This window comes from Toxorhynchites rutilus, chromosome 2 (assembly GCF_029784135.1).
Source record: "Toxorhynchites rutilus septentrionalis strain SRP chromosome 2, ASM2978413v1, whole genome shotgun sequence".
Lineage (NCBI taxonomy): Eukaryota > Metazoa > Arthropoda > Insecta > Diptera > Culicidae > Toxorhynchites > Toxorhynchites rutilus.
In genome coordinates this window covers 142,345,927-142,359,177 of record NC_073745.1, presented here as the reverse complement: position 1 = coordinate 142,359,177, position 13,251 = coordinate 142,345,927, and the positions used below count along the sequence as shown (strand labels likewise).

Here is a 13,251-nt window from a genome sequence, read left to right as displayed (position 1 = left end):
TCACCTGCGTTGTCATCTCTGTCATCAGTAATAATTTGCGCGACAGACCTCACACATTCTACACACCGAGTGAGATAATTTCATTCTCGAAGGCGCCCGATCACCTCTCAAATGCACTAGCTTTGTTCTCTCTTAATTTCGTTGAAGAAAAAAAAACAGCTCTCCAGATACCGTGAGAAACATTTGTAGCCACCAACCTCATCTGTCCCAAGAAGTGCTGCAGTAAATTTGAACCATTTTTGTAGCCTCGTTTCACTTTCAACCCACCGATCTCGCAAAAATCACTCTCACTTTCCACGGCTCCGTGGAGACTTGGCGAAGAAGAACGCACCGGTCGTGAGTAAACAAAGTACCTATGCTCAAGCTCCACAGAGTTGAGTACAATCATCACCCACCCACCCACTCGCGCTATGGTGTCTCTCGCTCTAGTTGCGCTATGCTGTCATGGGTCAGCGAGAGGTTCGTCTCTCAGCATCGCTCTGGTAACCGACGATATCAGTAGCGCCGCCGTCTGCGCGCTTTTCAACCCCTTCTGAGGACGTTCTGCGAGAGTTTCGGCGAAGAAGATGACGCTTCGCACCCGCAACATACCGTTCTCCGGCTGCTGCTCGGGAGGAACGGCGCGGCGAAAACGAAGAAGCTTTATGCTGGGCTATGCACGCGCCACTCAATGTATATAAATACGGCCGGAATGATTGTAGCAAATCATACACAAATTAACCACCATTCGGAGTACAAAGTACCAGAGCTAGGCCCAGAGTTGTTTTCTTCTAAAGTGAGTGTTCTGCCGGAAATCGGTTCTGGAAGGGTTCTATGAAACCACCGCTGATAAGGAAGTGCAGACTAAACAACGAACGTTTCTTGTGTGTGTTTTCGTTCCAGATCTGTCTCTCACGAAGTGCAATTTTCCTCAACAGTGCGCATTTTAGTGTTCTGCAAGTGATAAACCAGTGTCAATCATGAAGGTATATAAGTTTTAATACGTGTATAATTGTCATGTGTTGCGTGATTCTTGAAGAACTTATTTGGAGAATGAAGTTGGATAATGTGCTTTACTCCGAAAAGAACGATTTTGCTAAGATCGTGTACTAGTTGGCAAAAAAATGTTGTGGTGAAAAACTGAAACTTGTATATACAGCCATTCCATGCCAAACCGATATAGTGGCTCTTAGATTTTCGTGAAAATTGGTAGTTTTGTTCTATATCGCAAAACATTTGACCCGCATTTTTTTATTTTTCCATTAGGGTGATCATTTCTATTTTAGGATTGTCCGAAAAATCAATTTTTCCTTCTTTTTTCCAAAAATGACTTTTATCGAAGATTCATAACTTTTGTACTACTGGACCGATTCAGATGATCGACATATCGAATTAAAGCCAATTAGATAGTCTTTTTTGAAAAATACTAGACTTGCGAAAAAAAAATGGATATTGATTTCGAAATTATTTATTGTATTAGTTTTTAATAGTTTACATGGTTTCGGGACCAAGGATGCTATATTTTTTTATATTTTTCCAAAAATCATAGATGTGTTATTTTTCGTTTGCAAGTCATGATTTTTCAAAGGTAACATGTTTTCAGTCTTCGTTTAATATTTCTATGCGACTAGACTGGATGTATGCTACTAGAATTCAATTAATTGTCAAATGTGTCATTATTTCAAAAAAGGCGATTTGGCTAATTGGCTTCAGTTTGATATATCGATCATGTGAATCGGTCCAATAGTTCAAAAGTAATAAGTTTTTGAACAAAGTAATTTTTGAAAAAAAAAAATGATTTTTTGGACCATCGGTTAACTACTGAAAAAATAAAAAATACTGGTCAAATGTTTTGCGATAAAGAACAAAACTACCACTTCTCACGAAAATCTGAGAACCACTATATCGGTTTGGCATGGAATGGCTATATATAATGCTGAATAGGTCTAAATACGTTCATATAGGCCCATATAGATTTGAGGAATTATATTAAAAGTTTTAATAATCATGTGTCTCTGGGCATTCCCATTGATTTTCTCTTTCATTTGTATAAGATTGAGGTTGAGGCTTCCTATCTGATCAGTTTTTCAATGGGCAGCCCTATAATAATTGTGATAGTACGATATCAATGCATAGTTTTATTCAATCCTTCTTCATCTGTCTAGTACACAACCTCAATAATAATTAAATTGACGATAAATTCGATAGCAAAAAAACAAAGACACACTTATTAAAACAGTCAATATCCTTTTTTATTCCTTTTTTGTTATTGAAGCCCACTTAATAAGGTCGTTCCAATCGGTTGAAATTCAAAATTAAATTCCTAGTATCCGTCTTTTGAAAGGAGCCTAAAACTTTTCGATAGATGGCTAGTTGCAATATATGATACGTTGTTCACACATACAGTAGTTGGCACGTAAATCTTTCCGATGATTTGAAGTATACCGAAACAACAACAACTTCACAAGAATAGTGTCCTGGATAAATATAAGCATTGACAACTGAGCGCTAAAGAAACTCAAACCATATTTCAAATACCATTAGTAATGCTCCAATTGTTGCAATGAGATCAACATTATAACTTAAACTACTGAGGTATTCTTTGGACAGTTCTACGATAATGTTTTTCCATGTGACGAATTTGATGCCAACTCGACCGGTAATTGGCAGCAATATCTCAGATTACAATGAAACGTTGTGTGTTTAAATACATTGGTCATTCAAGTAACTTTTCATACTTAAAACATTCAAAAAACAATTAGACTACTTTTTGAAAAGGGCCATAACCTACAAATTTTTGGTTAAAGAATGAAATGTACAAATATTTAAATATTAATAAAAAAAAATCCACTGAAAGGAAAATTCTTTTAAAAATAGAAATTTTTTCTCAAAAACACTTTTTTTTTAAATTTTAGAAACAATATATGAATAGCCCTCACAATTTCCAACAAGTCATCCATACTTCGGAAGATGGGCAAAAATTATTCTAACAACATCTTTTTGACGATTTCTTTGAAAAAATTACAACTAATCTTAATTTTGTTTAAAGACAAGATAGCGATATAGTGTAGATCTTATTGACATAAAAACTTTTGTCGAAGACGTCAATTTTCTATTTTTTCTAGTTTCTGGAACATGGCATCTTTATATAGAAACTCCTGAAAAAGTCTTCGTTACATTTTTGTGTGTAAATTCTCGCGTTTGACATTTTTATGACGTGTTACTAAATACCGTTCTGAATCATGTTTCGGACACTCATTAAACATAAATTGAAATGATTAATGTCCTGATGATATAACTATAAAATTAATATCCCTATTGATTCTTTCGAGTAACCCTTTAGTTATATCATCAGCGCATTAAGCATTTCAAGTTATTTCTAAAGAGTATCCGAAATATGATTCAGAACGGTAGAAAAGAGTTTACAGAACATGTCAATCGCGATAATGTACACACTAAAATGTGACGAGTCAATTATTAATAATAATTTTTCAAAAAAAACATGAGAAAGTTGTTGTTGGGAAAACTTTCTCTCTGTAGCAATGCCCTTCTTGCGATGTAAGGGTGACCTGTTCGTAATTGTATGAGCTATTCAAACATTTCTTGTTCAAAATTAAAAAAAAAAGACGTTTTTGGGAAAATAAATCCAAAATAATTTTGCCTCAACGCAATTTCTTTTTTTAAATTTGTTTGATATTTTTGATTGAAAACTTAAATAATTTCCTACATTTCATCCTTCAACCAATATGTTGTAGGTCTTATAGTTTTCGAGTTTCCAATTTTCACAATTTTCCTAAAAAAAGGAAAAAAAACTTAAAATTTCAAGAAAAATCTTACGCAAAAGCTGTTGGTTAAAGTATGAAATGTAGGAAATAATATATGTTTTCATTAACCCATTATTGCCCAGGTATAGGTTATGTTTACTTTGCGACTTTTGCGGGAAACTCGAACTTTGCAAGCTTCAATACACAGCAAAACAACAAAAATGGTAGATAAAATGACACGGACACAAGAAACATTCTTAAATTGTCATGTGGTATCATTTAAAATGCGCTTAACAATTTAGTTTCATCAAAAACAGTTTTTCAAAAACGGGCATTTTTGCGTATTAAATTTCATACGCTGGGCACTAATGGGTTAAAAAAAATCAAACAGATTCAAAAAAATATATTGAAAAGAAAAATTCATTGAATACTTTAAAAATTAAAATTAATTTTACTCAAAAATATTGTTTTTTAAATTTTCAATAATATATACTTCAATAGCCTAAACAATTACCAACAAATCATCTATATCTCGGAAGAAAGACACTGCTACACGGATTTTTTTAATAACAACAACATTTTCACATTTTCTTTGAAAAATTACTATTAATGTTCAACTCGTCACATTTTTATATGTAAATTATCGCGATTTACATACTCCGCAAACTGTTTTCTACACAGAAAAATTTCAAAAACATGTGTAACGGGAGAATTTACATACAAAAATGTTATGAATAAAATTTATTTTTTCAGGAGTCTCCAAATAAAAATTCCATATATCCCAGAAGCTATGAAAGATAGAAAGTTGATGTCATCGACAAATGTTCATATTTCATTTAAATCTAAAATGACACTATATCGCTATCTTAACTACATATAAACAAAATTAGGATTAGTTGTAACTTTTTCATAGAAAAATCAAAAAGTTGTTGTTACAAAACTTTTCCGATGCATGGATGACTTGTTGAAAAATGTAAGGGTTATTCGTATATTTCTTGAGAATTTTATAGAAAAAAAAACATTTTTGAGAAAAATGAATTTCAATTTAAATTTTTGTTCAGTGTGATTTGAACAATTTTTAATTTTTTGACCAAAATTTTATAGGTAGAATAGCTTTTGAATAATAAATTTTGTAAAAAATTAAGAAAAAAAAAATGACCTTTTTCAAAAAGTAGTCTTTCTTAATTATTTCAAGTACGCAGAATTCCTCAGATGACAAATGTTTTTACACCCTCAACGTTGCGCATCTATCTGAGATGGTGCTGCCAACTCCTAAAACGAGTTGTATTACATTCGTCATTTATGAGTAGGGTTGACATATCTTTTCATTAATTCTTGGTGATAACAAATGTTGCATTCAGTGAGAACCACAAATGAATCAATTTCTCATTTTTCACACTAACGTTCATGAATAATTTTCGCATCCCCAACATAACTTTATGTGCTTTGCTTTTTTTCACTGATACCCAGTTGAGATATCCATCCCTAATAATAAGCTTTGAATCATCTTCCGTTCTGGTCAGTCACTATCGGTGTGTATAACTCACATTGGCCAAAAATAGGCTGCTTTTAGACGATTGCTTCCTTCAGACGGTTCAATAGCATGTAGCTGCCTTGAACTTGTATACAATAGCATACTTAGCTTTCCCTCGGCGTGAATCCCTCAAACCAGAATCCCCTAAAGGTTTTTACTAGGTTTAAGTTCCGAAAACGAGCTGTTTTGTTCAGCTAATCTATGTTTCCGTCCTTGATCCAGTGATTGCGACAAACGTAAATTGTATTCGACTATATTTACCTAAAAACGATCAAGCCAAGCCCTCCAGAACCCGTATACAGTCCTCGCTTTTCGTTTTTAGGGATGTGAAAGCTATCTTGAGTTTTCCAGCTGCACAAAATCCTGCACATACCATGCATAATCAGCCAAATATATGCATAAATTGTGTCCCTACTTTCATTAATCACACCAGTATTCATTGAATCCATCAGGACCATAGCGATTGATCTGTTTACGTAACTTAAAATTACCGATTTATGTGAGTTTTTGTCTAGATTGAAAGGCTTGCATTCATCAGATATTGTGGTCTTGTACAAAATGAACACTACAGAAAGTGAAAACATTTGTTCACACCGCGCGTTTGCACACACATACACATTCAAACAGTACACTGTTGCCTTAGTTTTCAATATAATGGACATGGTGTATGACCTTAGTCAGGAAAGCAATATAGATAAGACTCCTGATTTGTTGAACTTGACTAACAATTTTAAAGTCAATACGAATACTGATTCCAGATCGATATAAATGGTATGAATTCGATTACCCTTTTTCATGGTACGCCAGATGCGAAATACAATATCAAATGTAGCTTTTCACATGGAACAGTGTATGATTGTAGACTATCAAATATCTTTCTCTGGGATGTGATTCCACGCTAGTTCTTTCCATCCTCCACTCTTTTTCCTGGATATCACTAACGTTCTAGTGGAACTTTTGCCTTCTCAACGTAGCATAACTTGCGTCATTTTCATTAGTAGTACTCGGTTGAGATTTCTATGCCGAATAAGACGCCTTGAAATTACTCTGGTGTGGCAAACTCTAAAATACGCGTAACCACAGTAAAAGCCGAAAGAATTTTCTTTGGTGAAAAATCCCCCGGCCAGAACGGGAATCGAAAACGAACCCCTGGCGTGATAGTGTGGGACGCTAACCACTCGGCCACGGGAACTACATCCTCCACTCACAGCCATCAAAAAACATGCTCCACCTGGTCCAACCAACTCGCTTGCTGGGTCATCAACGCACTCATCCAGCCTTGGCGACTTTCTGGATGCTGGGTTCACCATAGAGTTGCGCCACTTCGTGGTTCATCACCCTTCCCATACTTCGTTTCCCTGTACACCACAATATATTTTCCTGAGCACTCGGCGTTCGAAAACACCAAGTTCTTATGAGTTCTCTTTGAGCATTGTGCATGCTGCGTGCCCGTAGAGGACTACTGGGCGAATCTGGGATTTGTACATAGTACATAGTCGTACATCGTACGGGGTGAGAGTTTGTTGGACTTCAAGGATTTGTGGAACCCGTAGTAGGCACGACTTCCGCTGACTATGCGTTTTCGAATTTCACGGATGTTGTTGCTGTAAATTAGTGTCCACGAGCCAAGGTACATAAACTCGTCAACCACCACGAGCACTTCGTCCACGATCACAAACATACTACCAAGTAAGATTCTGTTACGATCAGTGCCTCTTTAGGAGCATTGATCCCAAGCCCAATGAGACCTGCTCCGTGTTTCAGTAGAGTTTACAGGCCCACTACCGGCGCATGTAGTCTTCCGATTATGTCGGCAAAGCAGATGAATCGACCGGACTTGTTGAGAATCATACGCCGCATGTTGAAGGCCGCTTTCCACACAGCAGCTTCTAGCGCCACGTTAAAGAGCGGACAGAAGAGCCTATCGACTTGTCGAAGTCCCCTGTGAGTCTCAAATGATTCCGACAGATCGCCCAAGATCCGCACACTGTACCACACACCGTCCATGATTCTCAATAGCTGTCATCGATCATTCGTGTCGTATGCGGAAGTCGACGAGAATATGGTACGTAGGGATTCAATAATCGCTGCATGTTTGGAGGATCTACCGCAGTGTAAATATCTGGTTCGTCGTCGAGCAATCATACAGGAACCCGGCCTGACAACTTCCCACAAATCTGCTTATTATTGGTGTTAGAATGCAAGAGAGGATCTGGAATAAAATTTTATAGGCATTATTAAGGATCGTGATTTCTAGCAATACTTGCAATCCAACTTCTCACCTTTTAATAGATAACGCAGATTACCCTTTCTTTCCACTCCTCCGGTAGCAATTTCATGTCCCACATCTTGACTATCAACCGTTGCATGCACTCCAAAAGTCATTGTTCACTGTACCAGTGTAGTGCTCTTTAATACCGTCATGGTATCCGGTCCGCGCACTGTTCAGGTGCTCCTCATAGTGCTGCCTCCACCTTTTGATCACTTCGCGTTCGTCAAGATACATCCTTCTTTGTTCCTGCACGATTCGGCCTGCGGCATAGAGCAGTTATGCAAGGTGTTTAGTTTCTTGAAGAGCTTCTCCGATTCTCGAAAACGAAAAAGCAGTTCCATCTCCTCACATTTTTTTCTCTGCCAGGCTGCCCTATTTTCCCGAAAGAAATGGGTTTGCTGCCTTCGCTTCAGTCGGTATCGTTCACGTTTTGTCAAGTCGTTCGTTGCAGTATGGCTGCGTGGGGATACATCCTTTTCGCTCAGAAGTCCTTGGTACTCATCGTCAGACCATTCGTTCCATTATTCATACCCGATAACGGTATGATACACTTTGTATGAACGGTAACGGTATGATCTGCAGTCCTTCTGATTGCTGTTCAAGGTACTCCAACATTCATCGAAGGGAACATCATTAAGTTCATCTACCCCCGATTACGTTGCTCCAGGACGCTACGCGTATGTTGCAGCAACGTTCGGTTCCTGCAGTCGTCGTAAGTGGTTCGATAGGTTCTGACGTCGATGATATCGAAGAAGGACCGACCATCGATCAAAACGTGGTCGATTTGTGTTTCCGTTTGCTGAGGTGATCCCCAGATTTAACGATATCGCAGGCTGTGCTGGAAGAAGGTGCTGCGTAAAGCCACGTTCTTGAAGGCAGCGAAGTCGACAAGTCTTAGGCCGTTATCGTTTGTTCGCGGATGGGCGCTGAACCTACCAATTATCGGTCCGAGCTCCTCCTCTTGGCCGACCTTAGCGTTCAAATCATCGATGACGATTATGATGTCGTATTCGGGGCAGTAATCGTATTAACGATCTGGTTGCGCGTAGAATATTTCTTTGTCATCATCGATGCTACCTAGATGGGGGCTGTGGACGTTCAACAAATCAAAAAATAGAATTGTTATCATTTGATGAAAAGCGTGAATTCGAATCTTTGAGGTGAATTAAATTATATTTCCTGATTATTAGACATACTAATGCTATATATATGTGCTATATCACTGGGCGTCTTTACAACGACTCGTTCATATCACTCTCGATTTTATCACTGAAAATGTTTCGTTTATATCACGATTTTCGAAACATGAAAAATAATGTGAAAAGTTCAATTCTTCGTTAAATTATGTAACAAAACATGAGAATTGAGCAAAAAAAATATTTTAAGAATTTATACCAATTGTATTGATTAGCCGTAATCACGGTGCATACGAAAAATTTCCTTACTGTAAAATTTGTAGCGTTTTCTTTTGAAAGCTCTCCTATCACTTTAATAGGTTCAGAATTAACAAATAAGGGTTATTTTTAGCGACTCTTCGATTGTGTGAGATGTGCTATTTCCCACGATTGATCCGTATAAGAGTATTTCATTTCGTCAATTGTTAAAGTTCCATTTCAAGATAGTCGGTGATACATGATCATTTTTATGCCACGTTTGTTGTTTCAGATACTGATAATCTGCCATTGATGATAATTGGAAGATTGAGAATCTTTCGATGGTCTATAAAAACGACACTTCCAGTGTGGTATCGAGTATCTGCTTTCAAAATTAGGTGTCGCGAAAGTGCGCTTTCAGCCCAAAATTAAACTACAAACTAAAGCCCTTTTAATTTATTCACCATTGAGGGGATGAAATTTTCTCTGATAATAGATTGATAATCAAATTTTTTTTCTATCGTCGAATGCAACATTTATTACTCATTTAACCTAATCTAACGAAGAAAACTAGAAGTTCAGAAACATTGAACAGGGCACTGAAGATGTAGTAGAAAGAAAGATGTAGTATCTTTCTTATTTGAGTCCTGGCGGCACGCTTCGTCATCAACATCAACTGAGGGAAATTAACACGGAAAGACAGTCAAAGATAATAGTGATGCGATTATAGATCAATACCATTTTTCATATAATGCTGTTTAAGATAAATACGAGAGATTAATGTGAAAAAAAGCTCTGCAACAATCGTCTCGATGCTTAATGTTATTTGTTGTATAACGCGTTCATGTGATAAACAATGTTTTAAATGTTTTTTGATACATTTTTCATGTCGAACCCAAAATAGTGTTAAAATCATACATGCTGGGGAAAAAACTGATTTTTCATTACAAAAAAAAATATCTGTTTCGAATATATCACGTTTCCATTACATCACCCGAAATTTTTTTCTGAGCGTGATATAATTGAGACGTCACTGTAGATGGGGTTGATACAAAGTTAAAAGGAGAGATTGCGAAATTGTTTTTTCCCGTGTTTCTACAGGAGCATCTACAATAACATCTATAGTAGCTTCCAAATGGTCAAATTCAAAATGATTGCTGTCGTTGCTTCAATGTTAGCACTGATAACTCTTTATGTTAGTACATATGGTGTCGCATACGTATGGCTAGAATTGCCGGCACGAATTTTCAGAACAATCCAATAGAATTTTTTACAAGATGATCTGAAAGAAAATTAAGAAGTCATGAAAAAATGATATTCTGATGAACATTTTACGTGTTCACTTGCACAATCCAATCCATTTGAGATTACTTTTTGATTACTTTTCCGCACATTACGTCTCGGCTGAATGTTCTCGAAATAAAACAATTTAGAAAATTTTGACGCATCGTGTCCACGACAGTGTCTCCACTGCACAAAAAAAATCATGACCGAGTATTACGAGTTTTTTGGTTGCCAAACGATGTAAATTGTGAAATAGCTAATCAGAACCTAATTTAATTATGAATTGAATTGCAGTCGATTGCCAACTTTATGAATACAGAGCTGTATTTTCCAACCCGTGTATGATTGTATCCGTATTTCTCTAGAATTACCTTCACTTCATCTGTATTCCAATATTCAATATAATTCAATATAAAAACGAACACGAGTAACATTTTCTTCATTCGCGAGCAATCTCTTGCCATCACATACAATTATCAACAAGCCAAACCCAAATAAACAAAAAAATCCAAATCTGTCGAATCATTCTTCACAATGTTATTGATAGGTAATTCCAACGCGCACTCTTCTCTCCAAAGAAACAGGTTGCAGGGCTGAACGCAAGTGCACAATACCAATGACTATGAATATTCAATTCAAAACACTTCAACCATGCCATCAACAACGATTGTAATTGAGAATGATAAAAAAAAAACTTCCGTATGTGACGAAAATCAACAGCGGAACGAACAGCGTTTCAGCCAGGAGCTTAAAATATTTTCAGTTGAATTTGAAACAGTGCGACGATTGTGTGTTTTCGTGCAGACTCGTGAAAACTCATTAATAGTTTATTTCAAACAATTTTCCTCTAATCTCACCTCACTTCTCTTGCGTGCATGCACTTTTTTGTGATAGATCTTCGTCGCTATCGTTACTGTCCTTTCGCTGGCCGCTCTAGCCGCAGCAGAGCCACCATCCCCGCTCAGCAACTATCTTCCTCCGGCCCAACAGCAGCAACAGGGAGGCTTCAATGGGAATAACGGTTACAACTATAACACAAACAATAACGGCTACAACTACCCATCAGCCCCGTCGTCCCAATACGGTGCCCCATCTGGCGGCAGTGGATCCGGTGGATACTACGACGATGCGAACAGTCAGCCAGCCAAGTACTCTTTCGAGTACGCCGTTCAGGACTACCAGTCGGGCAATGACTTTGGCCACATGGAGCAACGCGATGGAGACCGCACCGTTGGCCGATACTACGTCCTGCTTCCCGATGGTCGCAAGCAAGTGAGTGGCTTCTAGTTCAAATTGTGCCCTAATTACCGTAACTACGTTCGTATTCCATCTCAGGTTGTGAACTACGAAGCCGACCAGAACGGATACCGCCCAACCATCACCTACGAGAACGTCGGCACTGGTACTAACGGAGGTGCCGGTGGATACCCAGGTGGTCAGGGTGGATTCCAGGGTTACCAGTAGAGCAGAATGTGATAGCTATTTCCAACCAGAACCCTCAACGCCACGTACTCAAAGCTATTAGGAACGAATTTTCCAACGCTAGTTAATTCTTTGTTTACTTAGACAATTGTAACGCTTTTGCTTTCCTATTCTCAATATAAATCGCGGTTGTTCGGCTAACGTTAGATGATAGCCATGGATCGTAATCCTATCAACAGGCCAGTATTTTCTCATCGGCTGTCAAATCTACAAAGTTCGTCGCGGTATTTTACACACAGAAAAACAAACGATTTCAACTGAAGCACCCGAGCATCGCGAACATTTATCGAGAATACGAAGCAAATCGACGCTTTAATTAATTCCAGGAACAAACGTTCCGGATGATACGAAAAACAAGGCCGATCGAGCAGCATCGATTGGCAACAAAAAAAACCACAACTATTATTATATGTTTAACACTACGCATGCAAATGAAAATATTTGTGAGGAAAACGATGATAACTGCCATAAACGCTTAAGAGAAATTGATGAAACAAAAAATAACGAAACTAAGAAGAACTACAAGGAATAGGACTAAGCTCGTATCTTCGAACCATCGAGAGCAGATAACGATACGAACTAACCAACAACATTCTTAGAAGAAAACCTCTGTAAATAGGTAAACGTGTACATCCCCCTTTTTCGTTTTGTAATATTACAGTGTTTTGTAATATGTATAGATACAAAGTTTTAAAAAACTAAATAAAACCAGACGAACAAGCAACTCACGACCAACGGTTGCCCGGCTCTTCACGCTTAAACGGAGCGAGTACTGAAAGCTGCCTGAGCGCCGTTGATTGTTTGTTGTGAACTATTGAAAACAATGCACATAGTTTTGCTAGAAAAAAATAGTATCACATTATTTTTTCCGGGAACTCAAGGTTTACTCCAGATGGATGTAGAGATACATCGCATATAATCTTCTATAATTTTTTGTATTAATTATACCCCTTTTTTACCCTAAGATACACGTACCATTCAATCTGTAAATCAAATTGTTCTGCGATGCAACTTGATTCCAGTACACGACCAGCTAATCAATCAACCCACAGCATTAATCATCTGGTCGTAGATCATAGAGACGTCACAACAGCGTAATAACTACATCGATGTTGTCAATGCACCAGCGCTATCTGTGAGGACAGATTGTGGTTTATCCATCAAAACGTTCTTGGGTATGTTGCTATGGAAGATCTCTGCGACATTCTTCCCATCGGTAAACGATGACACGAATTCAAACAAACGATAGCAATCCATTTATCGATCCTTGTACCATTCGAAATAATGGCGCTCTAATTTGAATGACAACAACACTACCGTCGGGAGATGAGTCAACTGTCTCACCATGCAAAATACCAACCAGCACAAAACAAAGAGAACCTTTTCCGCGATCATAAAATAATGGCATAAAAAGAGATCGAAAAACAAAAAGGAAAAAACAGTCAATGAAAGCATAGAAACACAGAGTTTGATGTAAAAAGATGCCGGCAAAATGCGACCGCGAGAAGAAGCGCCACACTAATAGCCTAACAGCATCAAATTATAGACGTCTTCTTTAAGCGT

At 37.6% G+C, this 13,251-nt stretch overlaps 1 protein-coding gene across 1 annotated transcript; it reads left to right on the top strand.

Moving 5' to 3' along the window:
- The first annotated feature begins 713 nt into the window (after positions 1 to 713).
- On the top strand, positions 714 to 12,512 carry LOC129770115 (pro-resilin). Its single transcript, XM_055772751.1, has 4 exons — positions 714 to 775; positions 883 to 965; positions 11,101 to 11,478; positions 11,542 to 12,512. The coding sequence occupies exons 2-4, from the start codon at positions 960 to 962 to the stop codon at positions 11,668 to 11,670; spliced, it is 513 nt and encodes a 170-aa protein (XP_055628726.1). The 5' UTR covers positions 714 to 775; positions 883 to 959; the 3' UTR covers positions 11,671 to 12,512.
- The last annotated feature ends 739 nt before the right edge of the window (positions 12,513 to 13,251 follow it).